At 45.5% G+C, this 22,978-nt stretch overlaps 1 protein-coding gene across 5 annotated transcripts; it reads left to right on the plus strand.

Annotated features, from left to right (window-relative positions):
* The first annotated feature begins 1,223 nt into the window (after nucleotides 1-1,223).
* On the plus strand, nucleotides 1,224-21,591 carry BTN2A1 (butyrophilin subfamily 2 member A1). Of its 5 annotated transcripts, none has more exons than XM_019029297.3 (8): nucleotides 1,224-2,142; nucleotides 2,607-2,730; nucleotides 3,492-3,839; nucleotides 7,272-7,553; nucleotides 9,202-9,423; nucleotides 9,976-9,996; nucleotides 10,085-10,111; nucleotides 20,184-21,591. In XM_019029297.3, exons 2-8 carry the CDS (start codon nucleotides 2,637-2,639, stop codon nucleotides 20,189-20,191), a joined length of 1,002 nt encoding a protein of 333 aa, XP_018884842.1. In that variant the 5' UTR covers nucleotides 1,224-2,142; nucleotides 2,607-2,636; the 3' UTR covers nucleotides 20,192-21,591. The 5 variants fall into 5 exon arrangements, with proteins under 5 accessions (XP_018884842.1, XP_055246452.1, XP_004043469.1 ...); XM_055390477.2 differs by lacking the exon at nucleotides 20,184-21,591 and adding an exon at nucleotides 11,380-13,663; XM_004043421.4 differs by lacking the exon at nucleotides 20,184-21,591 and adding an exon at nucleotides 11,742-13,663.
* Nucleotides 21,592-22,978: the final 1,387 nt, after the last annotated feature.

Below are 22,978 nucleotides of genomic sequence, written 5' to 3' on the forward strand. Positions count from 1 at the left end.
GATTTCTTTCTAAGCTACCCCATCGTCAACTGATCCTCTTCCTTCTCAGAACACACACGTTTCCCTCTAGCTCAGATCAACTTTGGCAGAGCCTGAGGCCTGGCTTAGCTGGATGCTTCTGGCAAAAGGGCTACTTCAAAGCCCTGGGCCTTATTTCTTCACGTAAAAAAATATAAAGTCAGATCTCATCCCGGCTGGCCATGCTGTTAGACCCTTTCATCCTTCTCTTCTGCCTCTTCTCAACAGCTGCCCAGTCCTGTTTGGAATTCATATACATACAGTTCTAATACTGATGTATTTACCCTCATAAGCCACTCAACCCAGAATCTTATTTGAATTATAATCCAGAAACATCAGGTGATGTGTGAGACTACTGTATGAGAAAGAGACAGTTTAAGGGTCAGTCCAGTGGAAAAAAGAGTTCTCAGAGCTTTCTTTAGCTTATTCTCATCAAAGAGCTTTCTCTGCAGAAGGAACCTACTGGTTCCTCCTTTCCAGTCTTAGAAATCCTGACCTAGAGTGGCTTAATCCTGCTAGCACCTCTTTCTCGCACTCTGGTGCCAAATGACTCCAGGAACTGGGCCATGATGTGGTGGGAATGACCTTACCCTGAGCATGTCACTCATGCATTGAACAACAGCTAAGAGCAGAGCTTAGAGCTTAGAGCTGGGCCCTGTAAGGTGAGAGGAATCACATCCTGCAGAAGTCTGTCCTGAGAAGCAGGTACTCCTGTCACAGCAGAGACACAGTGGATACCTGAGTAACAATAATACAAGACAGGACATAGGAACAGCAAAAGATTTGGGTGTCAGAAGAGGCCGAGAACACTTCAGGCAGGAACATTCAGAGTTGTTCTTGGAGGAAGTAGGCACGAAGGCTGGGCAGGATTTCACGGGGCAGAGATGGAGCAAGCAATTGAAATGAAAGGCATGGCATGGGAAAGGGAGCGCTGGCCACAGGGAGTGCAACGTTGTGATGCAAGGCCACTGTGGAGCCATTGCTAGCGTATTAACTGCAGAGTTTTGAATTGAATCAGAAGGGAATTGGAGGCCTCCAGACTAAGCATTTAGACACTTGAGGGGAATATTGACAACTGGGCCTCGGGAAGATTATTCTGGAAGATATCTTTACAATTACAAGATTGGAGCCTTTGGGAGAGGGATGATGTTTATGGGAGGATGGTATGTGTGCTGGTGTGTGTGTTTGTGTGTGGCTCTTGGACCCAACCTGACCACCTACTATCTAGAAGGTGAAGGACAACTAGAAAGTTTTGCTCAATTCCATCTTCTGCCACTACCAGAATGCCACCTCCCTGAGGGAAAAGGTTTTTGATCCTCAGTCAGGATTCTCAGCATCTCTTATCCGATAGCTTTGGAATGAATGACAAGGCCTTCATAACAGCCACTGCAACTGCTGTCTCCTTTCCTTTGCTACCCCTCCCGCTCCAGCCATGCCTGCTTCCCCCAAGACCTTCCGTGCTCCAGGCCCAAACTCCAAAGCCAGCAACTTAGACAAGAGTCCTCTGGCTTTGGAAAGAGGGTGGCTTTTGCTTTCCTCCTCGTGTTTCCTCCCCAGCAAAATTGCCCTCTACATAGAGAGGCCTCTCCTTGTGGACACCAGCAAAGCCACCGACCTCGGTGACAAACCCCAGGGAATCTCCCCAAGGAATCTCAAAGCGAGAGAGAGAGAGAGAGAGAGTCGAGAGAGAGAGAGAGAGAGAGAGAGAGAGAGAGAGAGAGAGAGAGAGTCTTGCTTTCGAACAAAGAAAAAGGAAATAAAAAGACCCGATAATCTCAAAAGGTTATTTGCTGCTTGAAATTTGTGATTCGGTGTATTCTACCCAGCAACTGCTGAGAAATAAGGTTCGACACCATTGGCTGGTTCACTCACACCCGGCCAATCCTGGACTCTAAAATACTTAGGGAACTCTTGGGACTGTGGAAGCCCAGTAAACCAGATTTCGGTTCCTGCATCTCCAAACATGGCGACCTAGGAAAAAGGGAAGAACAATTTTTTCTCCTCTTTTGGGAAGGTTTGTGTCTAGTAGTGCCTGTGCCCCTGGGCAGATTGGAGAGAAGAGGGACGACTGGAGAATCGTCGAGAACCAGCGGAGAAAAGAAAAAGCAACGTTAATTCTAGAAGGTAGGAAACGGAGGGGAGGCGCTACAGCTCCGGGGTGGGCACAGTAGGTGGGGGAAGCCGGGTCTGCTGTGGACACGAGACGGGGTCCTGGGGAAGGGAAAGCCCACCGGTGGGGAGGCGCGGCCTCGCCTGTCTTTGCCTCAGGCTGCCCGGCGTGGGTCGCGGGGAGGAGGAAGTGAAGGGAGGAGGGTGTGGTAGAATCCAGCGACAACTGAAGAAACTGCATTCTGGCCAGAGAAGTGAGCCGAGGAGGGCGGAAAAAGGCCTCCTTGATCTTGGCGTTGATGGCTTACTTCATGGAATGTTTAAGGAATCCCTCTCTCAGGACATACCTGAGCCTTCGGATGCAGGGGACTCCCTGAAGTTGGGGCACTGATGAGACCTACTTGAGTGACGGGAGAGGTTGGGCCCGACCAGCACTGAGGTGCCAAGACTCCTAGGCTGATTCTCCTCTGTAACCCTAGGCCTCCTGTCCCTGCCTGCCCTGGGTGCTCATGGAATCAGCTGCTGCTCTGCACTTCTCCCGGCAAGCCTCCCTCCTCCTCCTCCTCCTCCTCCTCCTCCTCAGCCTGTGTGCACTGGTCTCAGGTAGGGATGTGTGCCACTTGCTGCTGTCACCTATCAGAAAGGAACATCAACCCTGTAGTCTGCAAAGGGAAAGAAAGAAGGACTGTGGAGTTGTTGACTTACCCTTTCATTCTGAACATGTTCACTGAATTTATACCAGCACTGTCCAAAAGAAATACAGTGAGGCACAAAGGCCAAGCGCATGTACAATTGCAAATTTTCAAAAAAATTAAATTTTACTTTTTATTTTAAAAAGTAAAAAGAAACATGAAATAAATGTGTATACTATATTTTGTTTCGCCCCAAATAATCAAATATGAATATTTAAATACTTAGTTAATATACCATATTACCAATGAGATAGTCAACATTTTGAAATTTTAAATCTTCATAATCCTGTGTGTATTTTACACTTACAGCTCATTTCAGTTGGAACTAGCTAGTGGATATGTGCCCTATTGCACGGCTCAAGTTTACAGTACACTCAGGCACAGCGCTAGATTGGGAAATCGAGGAAAAACCCCTCAAGGGCACAGGGTGGACAGAGGGTGCTCAGGGCAGGTTCCTCAGGGTTTCCTTCATGAAGCAGAAGCACACTTTATAGTTACTGCTCCCAGGGGTGCTGTCGACTAGCCACAGCTACTGGTCCCCAGATTTCTCAGCCCAAAGAGACCCTATGGCCATGGAAAAAATATGTTTGTCCCTAGAATATCTGCTTCCTTTCTTGCCTTAGAGATGTGATGGCTGGTGTCTTTGTCTGACTCTACCCCTTTGTTGAACAGCCCAGTTTATTGTCGTGGGGCCAGCGAATCCCATCCTGGCCACGGTGGGAGAAAACACTACGTTACGCTGCCATCTGTCACCCGAGAAAAATGCTGAGGACATGGAGGTGCGGTGGTTCCGGTCTCAGTTCTCCCCCGCAGTGTTTGTGTATAAGGGTGGCAGAGAGAGAACAGAGGAGCAGATGGAGGGGTACCGGGGAAGAACCACCTTTGTGAGCAAAGACATCAGCAGGGGCAGCGTGGCCCTGGTCATACACAACGTCACAGCCCAGGAAAACGGCACCTACCGCTGTTACTTCCAAGAAGGCAGGTCCTACGATGAGGCCATCCTGCACCTCGTAGTGGCAGGTGCGTCGCTTCATTTTGCTTTGTTACTTTGGCACAGTGTGACTTTGGGGAAAGTTTCTCTCCTAACCTCAGGCCCATTGCAGACCAGCAAATTTTTGTCTGGACTCCCCTTTCCACAGGGAGATTCCACAGGGACACTCTCCCTGTGGAAACGGAATTCCAGGGAAAAATCCTTCCTCCTGCACAAGGGCCACATGAGTGGGTTTGCCCTGCTAAGCCAAGGGCTTCACTTCTTGAGAAGCACATGCAGAATTCAGCTGAGGCCGTGAGCAGGGGAAAAGGGTCAGTCTCGGAAGAGAAGTCTTATACCTGCCTTAGCATTGAACTGTGCATTTCTTTTGGGTTTTTTTTTTCTTTTTGAGACAGAGTCTTGCTCTGTTGTACCCTCGCTGGCACGATCTTGTCTCACTGCAACCTCTGCTTCCCAGGTTGCACTTCTGAGAGTGAGAGGAGACACTGTCAATAATTGTTCCAAGACAACTGGAATAAACTGATTACCCAGAGAACTACAACATATCAAATCTTATTTCTTGATAAATATTAATCTTTACTTCATCTTTCCCAAAATGCTGATTGCAGAGAGAGTGACTTATTGTAAATAGATGGTTTTATTAAACCAAGACGAAATACAGAAGCAAAATTATGTATAGTTCCTGCTAACTCCATAGAGAAAGACTACGAATTTCGCTGGGAGGTAATAGGGAAGCCTTCCACATAAAAATGCATTTAAACTGGGATTTCTAGGAATTTGTTAAAATGACATTAAGTGATTACTTCAGTTTTGGGGTTAGTGTATTATGCTTTAAAAGATATATTTGGGCCGGGCGTGGTGGCTCATACCTGTAATACGAGCACTTTGGGAGGCAGAGGCAGGTGGATTACTTGAGGCCAGGAGTTCGAGACCAGCCTGGCCAACATGGTGCAACCCCATCTCTACTAAAAATACAAAAACATTAGTCAGGCTTTGTGGAGTGTGCCTGTAATCTGAGCTTCTTGGGAGCCTGAGGCACAAGAATTGCTTGAACCCAGGAGACAGAGGTTGCAGGGAGCTGAGATCTTACCACATCACTCCAGCCTGGGCGACAGAGCAAGACTCTGTATCAAAAATTAAACAACAACAAAAAAGATATATTTGAGGACTGAAAAAGCCTTTCAGGTGCAGGATAATCTGTGGTGGCATTTCACTCCATCAGACCAGAGGAGATGAGGACTAGGGAATTGGGTCTTTCCCTGGGGGCCTCAAATCATAACAGGTAGGAGACCCCATCTTTGCTACACACAAAGGCAACCTTGCATCTGATTAAAGCAGAAATATCATGGAAGGAGGGTTTCTTGACCCTGCATCATGACTGTGTTCATAGCAGCACTCCAGGGTTGACCAGTTATGGTTTCTGTGCGGCAGGAATCTGCCATTCTTTGCCTATAAAACTGACACTGGCCTGGCCTTTCCCACTCTGAATTGGATTGCTTAGGACTTTTTGTTTGTTTGTTCATTGTATTCTCTTTGTTAGGTTGGTTGGTGGCTGATTTTGCCCTTAAATCTATTTTGTCATGCTTGCCTGTATTGAACCTCATGGAATGTTTTGAAGAATTTCGTTTTCCAATTTGCTGAGTTATTTTAATTCTTATTCCACTGAGCCTTTAAATGTACACGTAGTTTTATCTCTTGATAAAAATTAAAGTGACCCTGGGCCAAGTGCAGTGATTCATGCCTGTAATCCTAGCATTTTGGGAGGCCAAGGCGGGTGGGTCACCCGAGGTCGGGAGCTGGAGACCAGCCTGGCCAACATGGTGAAACCCCATCTTTACTAAAACTACAAAAAGTATCCAGGCATGGTGGCACATGCCTGTAGTTCCAGCTACTTGGGAGGCTGAGGCCAGAGAATCACTTGAATTCAGGTGGTCTAGGTTGCAGTGAGCTGAGATCCTACCATTTCACTCTAGCCTGGGCTACAGAGCAAGACTCTGTCTAAAAAATAAATAAATAAATAAATAAATAAAAATAAGCCTGGGCAACATGGCAAAATCCAGTCTCTACAAAAAGATACAAAAAAAAAAAATAGCTGGGCATGGTGGCACCTGCCTGTAGTCTCAGCTACTTGGGAGGCTGAGGTGGGAGGATCACCTGACCCTCAGAAGTCGAGGATGCAGTGAGCCATGATCATGCCTCTGCACTCCAGCCCAGGCGATAGAGTGAGACTGTGTCCAAAAAAAAAATTTTTTTTTAATTAAATTGAGCCAAAGCACCAGACTTAAGTTATTGGTTTAATTTCCTGTCTTTGGTAAAATTCTTTGGGAGACTTTACAAAGGAATTACTCAGAAGAAGTTTAGATGGTCACACATGGCTGAAAGGTCTCCCAGGACCACGCTTTTGCAGCTCTTTCATACCTGGTGTTCACTCTTATGGAAGATTCATTTAAAGATGGATTGTAGTTAGGGTGAGTCTAGTTTCTTAGGATTTTTGGTGATGATCTCTGATATTGAAAAAGTGGTATTGTTATCTTAGCCCCTGGATCATCCAGATCTTTCTAATAAGTTGATGTTCTCCAAGTACTATAAGAAAATCACCCAGCCTGGGCAACATGTTAGCCAAGAATGGTGGAAAATGCCTGTAATCCTAGCTAGTTGGGAGACTGAAGCAGGAGGATCTCTTGAGCCCAGGAGTACAAGGCACAGTGAGCTATGATTTTGCCACTGCACTCCAACCTGGACAGCAGAGCTAAAACCCTGTCCCTAAAACAACAAAAGCAATACTGCCTAATGGATGGAGCCTCTGGGAGGTAAACAGTGTGAATTAGGATTAGAGTTGGATTTGCAGGCTAGATCTGTCAAGTCTCCTAAAAACCATCACCTCCTATGGGTGGTAGAAAGCGGTGGTTATGTGAAGTTCTGAACTAGACAGAAGGGTCAATGTCTTTGGATCAAAAGGTTTCTTAGGATTCTGCCCGCCTGGCAGACTTTCGTCCTTCTCGTTATTATTCTAGAGCTTCTGGAAGCTGAGGTCTACTGAGAAGTCGTCCCAGAAGCAGAAAGTGAAATCCAAAACCTGCCTGTTTGAAGTTGGAGTCGACACACCCATCTCAAAGTGAGAAAATTAGTCTGGCAGGATAAATTGAACAAGCATTTATGGCAGACAGATAGATGCTTGGTGCTGTGATGGGGCCTATAGGTGGACCACAAAGAAAAGGGTGCAATGGGATCCTTTCCTCTTAGAGAGCTCACAGTTTATGTGGCCCATTGGCCTGCTGGTGTTCTCCAACATCAATGTTCTTTCGTCCTTACCCTCATCCTTTTTTTCTTCCTTCCTATTTCTTGCTTCCTATCTCCCTCTTTTTTACCTTTACTTTCTAGCTTCACAGAAGAGATGCAATAGGCACAGAAGAGATGCAAAAGGCACTGACTTTTGCCTGAACCCTGGTATCTCTCCACAGGACTGGGCTCTAAGCCCCTCATTGAAATGAGGGGCCATGAAGACGGGGGCATCCGGCTGGAGTGCATATCTAGAGGGTGGTACCCAAAGCCCCTCACAGTGTGGAGGGACCCCTACGGTGGGGTTGTGCCTGCCCTGAAGGAGGTCTCCATGCCTGATGCAGACGGCCTCTTCATGGTCACCACAGCTGTGATCATCAGAGACAAGTCTGTGAGGAACATGTCCTGCTCTATCAACAACACCCTGCCCGGCCAGAAGAAAGAAAGTGTCATTTTTATTCCAGGTTAGTTCTCTGCCCTCTGAGACTTGTCGAGTGCATGGGGGATCCTCAGCACACAGATGGAGCCCAGAGCGGGGATGGGGGCAGCAGTGTGGGTGAAATGGTCCTGGGCCCTAAGGACCTGGAGGCTGCAGCTGAGCTGAGGCCTTTCCGCTTCTCACAAAAGGAGAATCAAAGTGTCCCAAAACTCAGGAGTAGGAGCCTCTTCTCTGAGGGTAAACCTGTTTTTGTTGTTGTTGTTGTTGTTGTTCCCCCCGATAAGGTCCTCACACTGCTGCAATTTTTTTTTTAAGACAAGTTCTTGCTCTGTCACACAGGCTAGCATGCAGTGGCACAATCTTGGCTCACTGCAACCTCCTCCTCCCAGGTTCAAGCAATTCTCATACCTCAGCCTCCCGAAAGCTAGGACTACAGGCACACGCCACCACAGCCGGCTAATTTTTGTATTTTTAGTAGAGATGGGGATTTCACCTTGTTGACCAGGCTGTTCTGGAACTCCTGACCTCAAGTGATCCACCTGCCTCAGCCTTCCAAAGTGCTAGGATTACAGGCGTGAGCCACCATACCCGGCCAGCAATTTTTAGACATTGAAAACAACCATAACACATGGAGGGTGGTGTGGATAAGTGACTCTCTACACTTGGTGTTCCTGTATGCTGTAGCCATCCCTTCCTGTGCAGGGGATTTTCCACAGGACAGTGCTGTGGAAATTCCTTATAGACACACACTCATAATTCATTCAACAAATGGTCAAGAAGCATATCGTATGTTCAAAACACTGTTCTACCAAGGGTAAATCATTGAACAAATTATATTAAGAACTCTTCCCTCAAAAAGTGATTAGTTAGTTAACCATATATTCTATCAGATGGTGATGAACATCTATAGGAAACATTAAGCAAGGAAGGAATAAAGAGGCAATGTGAGACATTGCAATTGTCAACAGAATGGTCAGGGAAGACTTCACTGTAAAGATGGGAATTGAGCCATCCCGTCTGATGGCAAGGAGTCATCAGATGCTTAAGGACTGAGCAACGCAGCTACAGGAAGAGCATATGCAAAGGGCCTGGGGAAGGAACATCTCTGGCAGTTTCCAGGACCCCCAGAAGGTGATGCTGGTGTGGCTGAAATGGAGTGAGTGCAGGAAGTGAAAGGAGATGAATTCACAGAGGCAATGAAAACACATTAAACATGGCATTGTAAGCCACAGTCTTTGGTTTTTAGGGCGAGTGACGTGGAAAGCGTTGGAAGGTTTTGAGCTAAGAAGTATCATGATCACACTAGGGCTGGTCTGTTGAAAATAGACTACAGAAGGTAAGGGCAGAATAAGAAGGAGGGCACCGCAGTATTCCAGGCATGAGTGATGGTAGCTTGAGGCAGGGTGGTGGCTGTGCCGACTCAGCATGACGGGTTAGCTTTATTCATCCTGGTCCTTCCCATGGTGACTGGTTTGCTACCTCTGGGCCTTGGCCCTGGAAGCCACTGAGGTGTCAGCCAGGTGTGAGCCAGCATCACTTTCTCCATCTGAGTTTTCTGAGGGAGAAAGCAAGAGAGCAGGTGGCTGAGGAGCTCTTCAAGTGTGCTCCTAGGGGCACTCTTACCCCAGATGTTCTGTTTCAAACTAAGTGGACATTTCTGGCTGCCTTTTCAGAATCCTTTATGCCCAGTGTGTCTCCCTGTGCAGTGGCCCTGCCTATCATTGTGGTTATTCTGATGATACCCATTGCCATATGCATCTATTGGATCAACAAACTCCAAAAGGAAAAAAAGATTCTGTCAGGGGAAAAGGAGTTTGAACGGGAAACAAGAGAAATTGCTGTAAAGGAACTGGAGAAAGAACGTGTGCAAAAAGAGGAAGAACTTCAAGTAAAAGGTAAAAGAGGCTGAGTATGGTGGCTCATGGCTTGAATCCCAGCACTGTGGGAGGCTGAGGCAGGCAGATCACTTGAGCCCTAGAGTTCGAGACCAGCCTGGGCGATAAAGTGAGACCCTGTTTAATTAAAAAAAAAAAAGAAAAGAAAAAGAGTAGAAGGACAGTTCACCACCATAGAAAGGACACAGCTCTCCCAGGTACCAGCATACAGAAGAGAGAGGAAATGCACAGCAGCAGCAGCAAGGACTTGGAACTCTCATGTCCTTGGAATGAATCTCTCAGAGCTTTCATTCTTTCACTCTGCCCACCTTGCATTCATTCATCTGGCTACATAAAGTACTAAATGGTTGAGCAAAAGCAAGTGTAACAATGTGCTGGTACTACCCAGCCACCTGATCATACATCATTTCTGGTTTCTGACAGTGCCCTAGGCATGAGGGAAGGGAGATGTTGCTGTTCATAGAAAGGATGGTTCCTGCATTGTTTACTAAAAACCCAACTTCTTTTAGTTCTTCTGTCAAAGACATGATTTTCTTTCTGTTTGTTTTTCAGAGAAACTTCAAGAAGAATTGCGTAAGTTTAGCCTTTCCTTAACTACATGTACAATTTGAGTTCTGCTCAGCAACATCTCATGACATTCGTCTCTGTCTGTCCCTTGCAGGATGGAGAAGAACATTCTTACATGCTGGTGAGTGCCTCTGATGTTCCCTCAGATCTCAGCTTTCTCCACACTAGCCAGCTAACAGGACTCCTTAGAGGAAATGAACAAGGGGCCCAGGGCAATGTGGGGACAGCAGGGAACGGGGGTCAGTTCATCAACAGTGTCCCAGCAATGATGCATCATGTCTCTTCTGTCAGGGAATCCCAGCAGCTCTCAATCCACCCTATGGTTTACATCCCAGGATCCTTTATCTTTTGGAGTAATTGAATGCGTGATTACCAGAGGTGTCCCATATATAGTAGCCTTCCTAAGAGTTACATTTCAGTAGTTGTTGTTCTTTGATCCTGGATAAATTTGAAAAAAGACAATGCTATCTTAGCAGCTTATATCCTGGGGATGGTGTAGACTGTGCCAAGTTGAAGACCCATGTAGGGAAGAGGCCAGGAGGGTCCCTAGTAAGCCTGACATAAGGGTGTACCAATAGGTGGCCAGAAATGCCTTTCTGCTCTTAAGAGAACACTAATACTTTGTGTATAGCCTGCCTTGGGAGGGGTTTCAGGTGGGTGGGAGAGCACAGAACCCAGTTGCCCACTCCCAGTGAGCACTTTTCATCTTATGATTCAGCCCCTCTGCCCATAAGCACCACAGAATCCAAGCTTTACCAGATACCATGGCACATGGACCTTTCCTCTTTAGGTGAATTTCAAAATTGCCACTGTCAACTTGGGACAAAATAGCAAATTGTCACAGCCAGACATATTAACTTGGGGAATGGAGGTAATCATTTTAACACAATAGAAAAGTAGACTGAATAAGTAAGAATAAATACAGATGGGAGAGGTCTGCAGAATGCCCGGAGTCTGGAGCATTTCTTGTACCTACAGAAGTGATACGTGAAGACATCAGACCCATGTTGTTGAAGCAAAACTGGATGGGAATAGTTACTCCCTACATTTGCCCACAGACCCCTCAGGCAACAGGTTTTCTTTTGGGGACATTTATTCTCCTTCTTCATTTTTTTAAGGGTGCCCTTGTCAGTCATTTAAGTCAGTTGTGATCTGGTAAAAGGAACACATAGGACCAATGAAGAGACCCTTTATCCTCCAGGACAGTGTGAAGGGAAAGACTCACCTTAGTTGATCCACTGGGGAGAGGAGGAGCAGGACATAAAGGCTTTGTGCTGGTTTAAGCCAAGTTGAAAAGTTTCTAACTAAAGAAAGTCCCAGAGATCATAGGTCTTCGTTTGGGGTTTTGTTTTGTTTTGTTTTGAGATGATGTCTTGCTCTGTCACCTAGGCTGGAGTGCCATGGCACAATCTGGGCTCACTGCAACCTCTGCCTCCCGGGTTCAAGCAATTCTCGTGCCTCAGCCTCCTGAGTAGCTGGGATTACAGGTGTGCACCACCATGCCCGGCTAATTTTTGTATTTTTAGTAGAGATGGGGTTTCACCATGTTGTCCAGGCTGGTCTTGAACTCCTGACCTCAGGTGATCCACCTGCCTCAGCCTCCCAAAGTTCTGGGATTACAGGGGTGAATCACCACGCCTGGCCAGAGATCATATGTCTTGAATAGAAAAGGGAACACATCTTAGAATGCTGAGAGAAAGTATAAGAATGATTGATTTTACTTCATTTGCTGAACTTTCCGGATTTCTTAGAGCTCCAGTTCTTCTCAAACTGAGAGAACTGCTTCTGTCTCTGGAGAGACAGAAGTGCAGCTTCAGTAATTCTCAGTGTGTGAGCTGCCTAGGATCAGAGAGCCTTCATGGAAGTGGCCACTACATGGCGATCCCTTCAAAGATATCTGAGACCTCTCTGGGGATCAGGAACCACACAATCCCCAGGGTTCCTGAGACCCCAGGCCTAAACCTGAGACTTCCTCTGCAGTCGATGTGGTCCTGGATCCAGACACCGCTCATCCCGATCTCTTCCTGTCAGAGGACCGGAGAAGTGTGAGAAGGTGCCCCTTCAGGCACCTAGGGGAGAGCGTGCCTGACAACCCAGAGAGATTCGACAGTCAGCCTTGTGTCCTAGGCCGGGAGAACTTCACTTCAGGGAAACATTACTGGGAGGTGGAGGTGGAAAACGTGATTGAGTGGACTGTGGGGGTCTGTAGAGACAGTGTTGAGAGGAAAGGGGAGGTCCTGCTGATTCCTCAGAATGGCTTCTGGACCTTGGAGATGCATAAAGGGCAATACCGGGCCGTGTCCTCCCCTGATAGGATTCTCCCTTTGAAGGAGTCCCTTTGCCGGGTGGGCGTCTTCCTGGACTATGAAGCTGGAGATGTCTCCTTCTACAACATGAGGGACAGATCGCACATCTACACATGTCCCCGTTCAGCCTTTTCCGTGCCTGTGAGGCCCTTCCTCAGGTTGGGGTGTGAGGACAGCCCCATCTTCATCTGCCCTGCACTCACAGGAGCCAATGGGGTCACGGTGCCTGAAGAGGGCCTGACACTTCACAGAGTGGGGACCCACCAGAGCCTATAGAATCAATTCCTTGGTCTCACAGCCATGTAGACAAGCCCTGGTCATCTCAGCAGCCACCGCACAACGCCCCTGGTGGAAGACACGCCCTCCTCCCCTCTGGTCACACAAGAGAACATCTTCCAGCTGCCTCTTTCACACCCACTCCAGCCCTCAGCCCCAGTTTTCTCCTCCTCACTAGGCTGTGTTTTTAGTAGCTCCTTTGCTTATAACTATGGGATGGGATCCAGGCATAGGGAACTAGTTGTTACACAGCTCCCAGCCAAGAAGAAAGTGTGAGAAGTTGATGGGCAGCAAACCTGCTGTTTAACATCAGGGTGACCACATTGAGCCCAGTATTCCAGTTGGCACCAGAAGATATGGACTTGGAATGAGGCCTACAGGGTTCAACAGGATGTAAGAGGAGAGAGGAATCAACAGGACCACCAGAGAGGAGAGGGAACCAGATATGCAGATCAGAGATAGAGGAAGTGGAACCAGAGAGCTGGGAGGGACCAAGGTTGTAAGGGTGGCTAAGTCCCACCATAACAGCTAAGGGAACCTGGGAGATGATGGCTCATTTCCACCCAGCCCCAGGATTTCCAGAGCGCACATCCAAAGGCCTGGACCTGGGATGAAGATGAATGAAGAACATGGATGCATGTGGATGCGGTTTGGTTCAGGTGTCCCTGCAGTTGGCAAGGAGTCAGTACTCAGTCCCTGAGTGTGGTTGAAATTTGAGGTCCTGGCTGAGCCAAGGAGTAATGGACCAGATCTACCTCAGTATTCAGGTTCAGTAGGGACACCAGTGGCTTCAAACTTCCTGGTTTCATGATATCTTGAGACACCTTAAAAATGATGGAGGATTCAAAAGAGTTTTTGTTTATTTGGGTTAATATTTGTTGATATTTATGGCATTTGAGATTGAAACTAAGAAATGTTTTAATTTACTACCTTTACAACATTTATTTACATTACATACATACATTTACAACATTTATTAATTTATATTAAAATAGCATGAATAAGCCAATTATAGGTTAATATAAGTAGAATGTTTGTGAAAAATAAGTATGGTATCCAAAGCAAAATAAATTTTATTGTGAAGTGTGGCATTAACTTTTTCCAGATCTAATGTGTGGCTTGAAAGAATATGACTGGATTCTCATATCTGCCTTTATACTCACTCTGTTGAGATATCATAGACTATATAGGCTCAAGAAAACTTTATCCTAGTGACAGAATGAGATTAAAAACAACAAACTGTGTTTTATTATTAATATGAAAATAAGATTATTAACCTTGCAGGCCCCTTAAAACAGTTCTGGTTAACTGAGACCTTGTCTCTACCAAAAACAAACAAAAAAAATTAGGTGTGGTAGCGCACGCCTGTAGTCCCTGCTTCAGGAGACTAAAAAGACTAACTCCAACTCCTTGCTTGAGCCAGGAGTTGGAGTTTGCAGTGAGCTGTGATCCTGCCATTGCACTCCAGCCTAGGCAACGGAGTGAGACTCTGCCTCAAAAAACCAAAACACAGGTCAGGCGCAGTAGCTCACGCCTGTAATCCCAGCACTTTAGGAAGCCGAGGCGGGTGGATCACCTGAGGTCAGGAGTTCAAGACCAGCCTGGTCAACATGGCAAAACCCCATCTCACTAAAAATACAAAAATTAGCCAGGCATGGTGGCGGGCACCTATATTCCCAGCTACTCAGGAGGCTGAGACAGGGAATCCGTGAACCCCAGTGGGGTGGAGGTTGCAGTGAGCCAAGATCGTGCTGCTTCACTCCAGCCTGGGTGAAAGAGTGAAACTCCCGTCTCAAACAAAGGGGGTGGGGAACTTATGTCAGAGACCCCCCCCCCCACCCCAGGAATCCTCAAACCATATTTGAGAGTTGGGATAGAGGGTTCGGGAAGTAAATCAATGTGATGGTTAATTTTAGGTGTCAACTTGATTGGGTTAAGGAATACCTAGACAACTGATGGAGCATTATTTCTGGATGTGTCTCTGAGGGTGTTTCCAGGGGAGACTGGTATGTGAGTCAGTGGACTGAGTGGAAGAGATCTGCCATCAATATCTTTGGGCACCTTCCAATCAACTGTGGGCCCAACAGAGCAAAAGGCAGAGGAAAGGTGAATTCTCTCTCTCTCTCTGTCTCTCTGGAACACTCTTCTCTAGCTCTTCAATATCACAACTCCAGGCTCTCCGGCCTTTGGTCTTTGGGACTTATACCAGTGGCCCTGAGGTTCTCAGGCCTTGGGTCTTTGGACTGAGTTATGCCATCAGCTTGGTTCTGAGGCTGTCACACTTTGACTGAGCCATGCTGCCAGAATCTCAGGGTCTCCAGCTTGCAGATGGCCCATCATGGGATTTCTCAGGCTACATAATTGCATGAGCCAATTCCCTTAATAAATGCCCTCTCATGTCTGTATCCCCTATTGGTTCTGTCTCTCAGGAGAACCCTGACTGAAACAATCAGGCATCTAAAATGCTGGCTTAAATGATAGTGTTTTGGATTTTAGACAACTCAGTAATCCAGTTGTAAAACTGGGTTGAACAGAAAGCTTTTTAAACAGTCTGAAATTATATTACTGAAATTACAAATGACACATTATGGGAAGAATCAGGAACATATATTTAAATACCTGATTTGTTAAGGCAGAAAACAGGGTTGTTTATGTGCATGTTTTAGTCTGCCCAGACAGCTATGACAAATATACCAAGACTGAGTCGTTTATAAACAACCAAAATTTTTTTTCTTGCACTCTGGGGGCTGGGAAATGTAAGACCAAGGCACCAGCAGTTTGGTAACTGGTAAGAGCCTGCATCCTTGTTCACAGCCTTTTAAATGTGTCCTCATATGGCAAAGGAGAAAAGTAGATCTCTGGTTTTAGTCCCAAGAAACTGGAAAGATGGGCCGGGCGCGGTGGCTCACGCCCGTCATCCCAGCACTTTGGGAGGCCAAGGCAGGTGGATCACTTAAGGTGAGGAGTTCGAGACCAGCCTGGCCAACATGGTAAAACCCTGTCTGTACTAAAACCCAGGAGGTGGAGGTTGCAGTGCACCACTGCACTCCAGCCTGAGTGGCAGAGTGAGACTCTGTCAAAAAAGAAAAGAGAGAGAAGGAAGGAAGGGAAGAAGGAAGGAAGGAAGGAAGGAAAAGTAACTGGAAAGATGAAGTTGTTAATTTCTGAGATGGGGAAACGGAGAGACAAGGAGCAAGACGGGAGTGGTGCAGAACCAAAGGTTCAGTTGTGGATACATTAAGGTTGAGGAGTCTATTAGAGATGCACATGGAGATGCAGAGTAGTCCATTGACTAACCAAGAGTCCAGGTGAGACCTCAAGGCTGGAGATAGAAATTCCATTCTCAACTTTCCTATATGTTTGAAGAGTTTCATGATACACTGTAGTGGGTAGAGGGAAGAATTGTATTTTGTTATTAATAACAGTCCTGAATATCATTGGCTTTGACAAAATGAGGACTTCTTTTCATGTCAATAAATATGGATGGTGGCCATCAAGGGCTGATCTGAGAGCTTGAAATGTCATACATGCCCCAGCTTAGTTCTGTCTTTATTTTCTTCTGTCTTAGCATGTGGCTTGCATCTTCAATGTTGCCTCATGGTCACAAAAGGGCTGCCCAGCTCCAAAGTCCATATTCTAGATAAGAGGAAGTAGAAAGTAAGGGGAGTGTAAGGGTCTACCAGCTGTTTTAGCCTCCCCTTAAATAATCTGTCTGATAAACTTCCACCCTCAAGCAATTGGCTCAAACTTAGTCCCTTGGCTTCCCCTGTCTACAAATGAGATGGACACCTTGCAATAAGAAAATGGGATTTTATTACTGAGAAAAGTAGATCTGGTATTGAACAAGCAGCCAGCCAACTCTACCACAGAGCCTAAATTCAGACTGTTGTAGTATCATTTTCTACCAGCCAAGGTTTCAGCTAAGTCCTAGGAGTTTTAATTACTTTAAGGGTCTGTTTTATAACATAAACAAATGAGAGGCCTTTATATTTTATTTGTGACCCAACTAAAGTTGCAAGTGCTAGTGATATAGGATTTTTATTTGTCACTTTGCAAGCAGGGGACCTCTGGCCAGCAACACCCCACCCAAGCCTCGCTTGGCTAAACTGGCATGCCCCAGCTCACCTGTGTTACAGCTTATACCCACGTTCAGCAGTTCCTGAGCTCTTGTACCATGCCCAAAAAGAATGAGGATACACTAGACGTTGAAGGGTGAGGAGGGCTGAGAAGAATTTTATCAAGCGACTGAACAGCTCTCAGCAGAGAGGGGATGCTGGCACCCCTACCTGAAGGCAGGAAAGCTCCCCCTGTGTGGCTGGGTCCAGGCCTGTTTTATGGACTCAGAATGGGAAGTGTGTGCTGAATGGTTTGTGAGTATGCAAAAAAGGTTAAAGTGAAGACACCACTCAAAGATGGCCACAGCAGTGTAAAAAAACAATTAGGAAAGGGTGGGTATATGGAAAGTAGTTGAAGGGTGGGGACCAATCAGAGGAAAGTGCACCAAACAGGAAGACAAGTTCTCAACAAGTTCTCAGTCTGGGCTGAGGATTTACCTTGTAGTTTGGCTTTCAGGCTTTAAACTGTCTTCAGCTTGGAGGTGGGGTATCACCGGGGACCCATTGCTACCTGCCTAGGCATCTGACTGCCTCCTGCTGCTATCACTAGGTCCCAAGGTTTGTAGCAAGGACCCCTTACAAAGACATCCCCCACAGTCTACCCAAAGGTTAACCTTAGAACATACTTCATTGTCAGAGTGAGAAACAAATACACATGAAAATACAGTATGGCACAAATAAGGAGCAAGAGGTGAAGAAAGCTTCAGTCACACCCAAAATAATTTTGTGAAAAATATAAAATATGCAGTTATAGACAGCACTAACTCTGGATACCAGAAAATTCTATAATTCGGTAATGGATCTGAGACCTGAATTTTGGAGGTACTAAAATAGATGCAATAGATCTAGTTTTCATTCTGTTCATACTTTCATTTGGCTCTGTGGTAAAAGATGATAATATCCAAAAAAAAAAAGATGATAATATCCTCCATGTAACAATTACATGCAAGGGGATGTCTGCAAACTGCCACAGTATCATTTTAATTAATACCTATCTTCTCTTCTTAAAATCTTTTCATTTTTCCACTCAGTTCTCCTGATATTTCTGTTGTGATATAAAAGACAGCTGAATGTGAAGAAACACTGATTGTACACGTAACACACACATTAATGATTCAAATATGTAAACACAGAGAGCTGCAAACACTTTGAGAGGCAGGGCTGAAACTTTTCGTCAATGTGTACAATTCAATATCGTTTCAGTTTTCATTCTAACCGTCCCCAGTGGCTTCTGCCCAGCAACTGATGAGAAATGGTACCTCTGAGCCAATCAAAACACAAATTCCTACAAAGAGGATTCTCTTAAGTGTTTCTCAGACCGAGTGTACAGCACATGCTTTCTTTTCCTTTATTCTGGATCAGAGAATCTTAACTAAAGCAGAAATAATTGTGTTAAATTAAACTAAATTTGGTATGAGATATGTATACATTTAGCCTGAGGGATGGCTCCTTACTTGAGCCCTTAAATAATGAACTGCAACCTAACTTAGTATGTAAACTAACTGAAAGCTTAAGGCATGGGAGTATACTTTTGTAACAAATAGCTAAGTCTCAGCCAATCCCAGTAGCCGAACTTCAGTCGGCGGCAGTCAACCCTGCAGCCAAGTGATCAGACTATGTTCAAATAAGGCCAACTCTGAGCTGTAACCAATTAAGCTGTTTCTGTGTGTCACTTCCCTTGTGGAATGGAGCTCACTGAACCTCTCTGATGGCTGCCAAATCGTTCTGATGGTTTGCAAATTGTTCTTTGTTCAAATTAAACCCTGCTAAATTTAATTTGTCTAAAGTTTTTATTAACAACAGAAAACTATTGATTAGCTTTTTTTTGTGGGCTATGATTTTCAGATAGGAATATTAAGGAGTAAGTGGGGAAAATTGCTTAGAGCCAGGGCTACAAGGCCTGGAAGAAAAGGGACTGAAAAGCTGAGAGGGGAACTGGCACAGAGAAAGGGGTGAGGATGGAGAGGGTAGAATGCAAAGAGTAAGGACCTGAAGAGGCTGAGATTTGGCTGAAGAGGGACAACCTGAATAGAGAGACCTTCCAACTGCATGTTCTTAGGAACTAATTACGGTCAGAAAGGAGCAAAGACTCTTTTTTTTTTTGTCAGACAGAGTCTCACTGTCGCCCAGGCTGGAGTGCAGCGACACAATCTCGGCTCACTGCAACGTCCGCCTTCCCAGCCAAGCAATTCTCTGGCTTCAGCCTCCGGAGTAGCTGGGAATACAGGCATACGCCACCACACCTGGCGAATTTTTTGTATTTTTAATAGAGACGGGGTTTCACCATGTTGGCCAGGCTGGTCGGCCAGGCTGGTACTGAACTCCTGACCTCAAGTGATCCACCCACCTTGGCCTCCCAAAGTGCTGTGATTACAGGCATGAGCCACTACCCCCAGCCAGGAGACAAAAAGACTCCTAAAACATCTCCTGGTTATGTTTAGGAACGTATTCCAAAAGGTTCTAAAAAGAGATGTGCCTTAAAGATTCATATGTATATTGTAAATTTTCAACTCCATATTTTCTACATGTCCCCAACATCCCCACAACAGCCTGTCAACACCCTGCCCAGGTGACCAAATACACCAGTGCAACAGGGCTGGTTCCTGCCTGCTTGCCCTTGCTTAACTGTGACCTAGTGACCTCCTCCCATCTTTTGATCTTTATTCCTCTAGTTCACTTCCTTTGTCACTATCTCTCCACCCACACCTACTTGCCTTAATCACCTTAACAGCAAAGGCTGAATTATTGTAAACGAAAGGAGTCTGTCTTTTTAGTGCATGGGTCCCCAAGTATGTATATATGAATATGCAGTGAACCCCAGGATACTAAGCTTCACTTAAGGATTTTTTCCTACAAGGACTCAGCTGTCACATTTGGGGGCATTTTGTTTTGTTTTGTGAATGTTTAACCAAGCTAATGGAGGAACTATTGGTACAATGAACTCAAAAAATGTACAGGATCAGCAGGGCATAGTGGCTCACGCCTGTAATTTCAGCACTTTGAGAGGCTGAGTTGGGAGGATCACTTGAGCCCAAAAGTTCAAGATCAGACTGGGAAACATAGTGAGACTTCATCTCTAAAAAATTAAAATAAAATAAAATAAATACAAGGAAAAAAGAAAAATGTACTGGATTGAGGGGAAAAATTTATGATGCAAACAGAAGAGCATTTATGATTGAAGTGAGAGAAGGATAATGGGGGAGGACGGTGAAAGAACATCAATCTAAATTTATATTTAAATTTACATGAATCCAGTGCAGGCAGCATCTCAGGGGAGGGAGGAGTCTATTTTTCTGTTGATTTCCTGGGCTAAATTCCTGACTGACTCATTGCTGAAAGTAAATAACATATTATTATAGTTGAAAGATTTTTTTTTAGTGTAGTGATTTCAAACTGTGCTCATTTATATGCAACCCATGAACGCCTCCCTTCTCCTATGTCTCCTTTTGAGTTGTAGGGCCAGTTTGAAGTTTTATATATCATTTACCAAACTTAGGGTGGTGAGTGGGTGCTGATGGCAGCCTGGTTTGAAAATCTCCACTGGAGAGAAGACACAGCAGGATTCAGATGCAAATGACCAGAGCACTCCAAGTTGGAAAGAACTGCTGAGCGGGTCTGTAGAGCCCATCGCTCTCTCCCGTCCATTCATCAGCTAGGCGGAAGCTCCTGACAGACTCACACCAGTATCTTGCTGCTCCAGAAAGGTCGAAGATGGCAGTTTTCCCAAACTCCGGCTTGCCCAGATGTCTGCTCACCCTCATTCTTCTCCAGCTGCCCAAGCTGGTTTCAGGTAGGTCTCTCTCTCTGGCCTGCAGAGTTAAAACATCTCAATAAATATAAAGTATAAAAAGAAGCTGGAGCCCAACCGCTTCGGCACATGTTCACAGGATCTCCTGGGGCTGTGTCACAAGCCACTGGGCACTCATATCTGGCTGAGAATAAATCTCTTGCAATATTTTACAGAGTTTGACTCTTTTTGTTTGACAAAATAAATTCAACTCATAACTCCTGAGTTTGGGCTCTGGGCTGTGGAGTTGTCTGGAAATGTGTGCTGGGCTCCCACTGCTGCCTTTCACTCAAGGCCCCCAGATATAGCAACCATCTCTTAGTATGTAAAGATCTGATCTCAAATCATCAGGAGGTTCCAGGTTATTTCATTTTTCTTTTTTTCTCTTCTTTTCACCGATGTTTGATGTCCAGGTTATTTCTAAGGTGACAGGAAGAAGCAGAACACTTTCTTGTGCCTGATTGATCAGTTGATGTTTTGTAGGCGATAGGATTCAGATAGTAACAGTCCTCCAGTGCGTCCTTCCCACTCTCGTTTTCTTCCTCCTCCTCCTCACATCTCAGCCCCAGAGGCCTATTGAAGAATTTCTATTCATTTTACAAAGAAGCTCCTGAAATTTTTATGTTAGTTTTGTCTTTTTATTTTCCTCCTCCTTCTCCTTCTTCCTCTTTTTCTTCTTCCTCTTCTTCTTCTTCACACCACTATACAAAGGAGGAAGTTTAGTTTTGTCTTTTACTTTAAATTACACAAGATTTTTTTTCTTTCTCTCTCTGTCTCTTTATTATTTTAAATTGTTTGTAGAGATGGAGTCTCGCTATGTTCCCTAAGGCTGGTCTCGAACTCCTTAGTTGGCTCAAGTGATCTTCCTGCATTGGCCTCCCAAAGTGCTGGGATTACAGGTGTGAGCCACCATACCCAGCTGATTTTCTCTTTAACCTGGCAATGACTCTTGTTTCTGTTTTATTATAGAATGGAAACTGGCTCGATCTTGTGCAGGTCAGTGGCTGGGCACTGCTCTGGGTGCTGAGATTTAACCTCTGAGGTATCCAAAGACCTAAAATAAGTGGAAATGAAAAATGCTGATACCCTTTTAGTGATGAACACAGAGATTTTAAGTTGTGGAAAAAAAAAAAAAAGAAAGCCTAATACTTCCTTGGAACACAGAGAGGGGCTTTGGAAGATGGCCAAGAGTCCAGTTTCCTGTGAGATTATCTCACGAGGCATTACAAGCCCTGGGCACAGTCAACTCTTAACATCACCCTCTGGCTGCTGGTGACAGAGGGAGCCTGGGGGAATGGAGACCCCTGAGCAGGCCAAACAGCTCTCCCCGTGAGGAGACCTGTCAACTCCTACAGCAGTGCTCTGTTTCTTAGAAGCAAAAATAGTCCTGTAACCATAACACTCACCAATGGTCAGACTTTTTGTTTCTGTCTTTCTCTCCAGTTGAAGTGACTCTGGACCCAAACATAGCCCTCCCTCACCTCTTTCTTTATTAGGATTCAAATCTGTTTGACTGGAAGATTCATGTCAGAAACTGCCTGAAAAACCAGAGAGATGTGACTCCTGGCCCTGTGTGCTAGGCCTGGAAGCCTTCACCTCGGAGAGACATTACCAAGAAGTGGAGGTGGGAGATGGGAAATAATGGTTGGTTGGAGTCTGTAGGAAGAATGTGATGAAGAAAATTCTCCTTGCTCTTAAGAATGGGATCTGGGCTGTGGAGTCATCTGTAAATGGGTACTGGGCCCTCTCCCCACTCAAGACCCTTCTCTTCTTGTCAGATCCCAGCCCCCTGGTTGAGATTTTCCTGGACTATGAAGCAGGAGGCATCTCCTTCTACAACATGAGTGACAGAACCCCTTATCTATGCTTTCCCCAAAGGCTCTTTCTCTGGCTCCCTTCAGCCTTTATTCTTCTTGTGGTCATGCGATAAAAAGCCCCTGACCACCTGCCCAATTGTTGATGGACTTTCAGGAGGTCACAGTCTTGTGAAGCCTGGGGCCTAAGGAGATTCTGTTGTCCAGAATTCAGAAAATTCTGCCTCCAGAAATACAAATATGCTCTTTTCTAAACAAGTGACAACACAATGTAGCCATAGGCTCCCTTAAGCAGCCACCTCATGTCAACTAATAGTCTTTGCTCTCTAGCCTCTCTCCTCCAAAGTCCATTTCCTCTCCTGAGGCTTCAGCTATTACTGTCAGACCCTCAGTTACTTCTGATGAACAGGGATTAGGCTTGAGAAAATGGAGATGCATCTAGATTGGCAGATATGGGGGACTTCTTAATGTGCTTTTATTGCTGCCTTATCTCTGAAAACAGGTTCTGGGAGTTTGGGAATAAGTCTGAGGGCATATAAAGGATTGAGACTGAGTGACTTAGGAGTGTGAGAGGAAGTATCTTGGTGTTGAGAACAGGGTTGATGTGGAGGGGTATTCTCTGTGTTATGCATGTAAAAAGAAAAAAAGGAAAAAAAAATCATTACTGGGAAAGAAAACACCCCAAGCTGA

Source organism: Gorilla gorilla, chromosome 5 (genome assembly GCF_029281585.2).
Source record: "Gorilla gorilla gorilla isolate KB3781 chromosome 5, NHGRI_mGorGor1-v2.1_pri, whole genome shotgun sequence".
Taxonomy (NCBI): Eukaryota; Metazoa; Chordata; class Mammalia; order Primates; family Hominidae; genus Gorilla; species Gorilla gorilla.

What these genes read in the sequence shown, in the direction of transcription:
- BTN2A1 (XM_004043420.4), top strand. Translation starts at nt 2,637, where the DNA reads ATGGAATCAGCTGCTGCTCTGCACTTCTCCCGGCAAGCCTCCCTCCTC. An exon ending in CCTGCACCTCGTAGTGGCAG is followed by an intron (nt 3,840 to 7,271) that starts GTGCGTCGCTTC and finishes ATCTCTCCACAG; the next exon opens with GACTGGGCTCTAAGCCCCTC. An exon ending in GAAACTTCAAGAAGAATTGC is followed by an intron (nt 9,997 to 10,084) that starts GTAAGTTTAGCC and finishes TGTCCCTTGCAG; the next exon opens with GATGGAGAAGAACATTCTTA.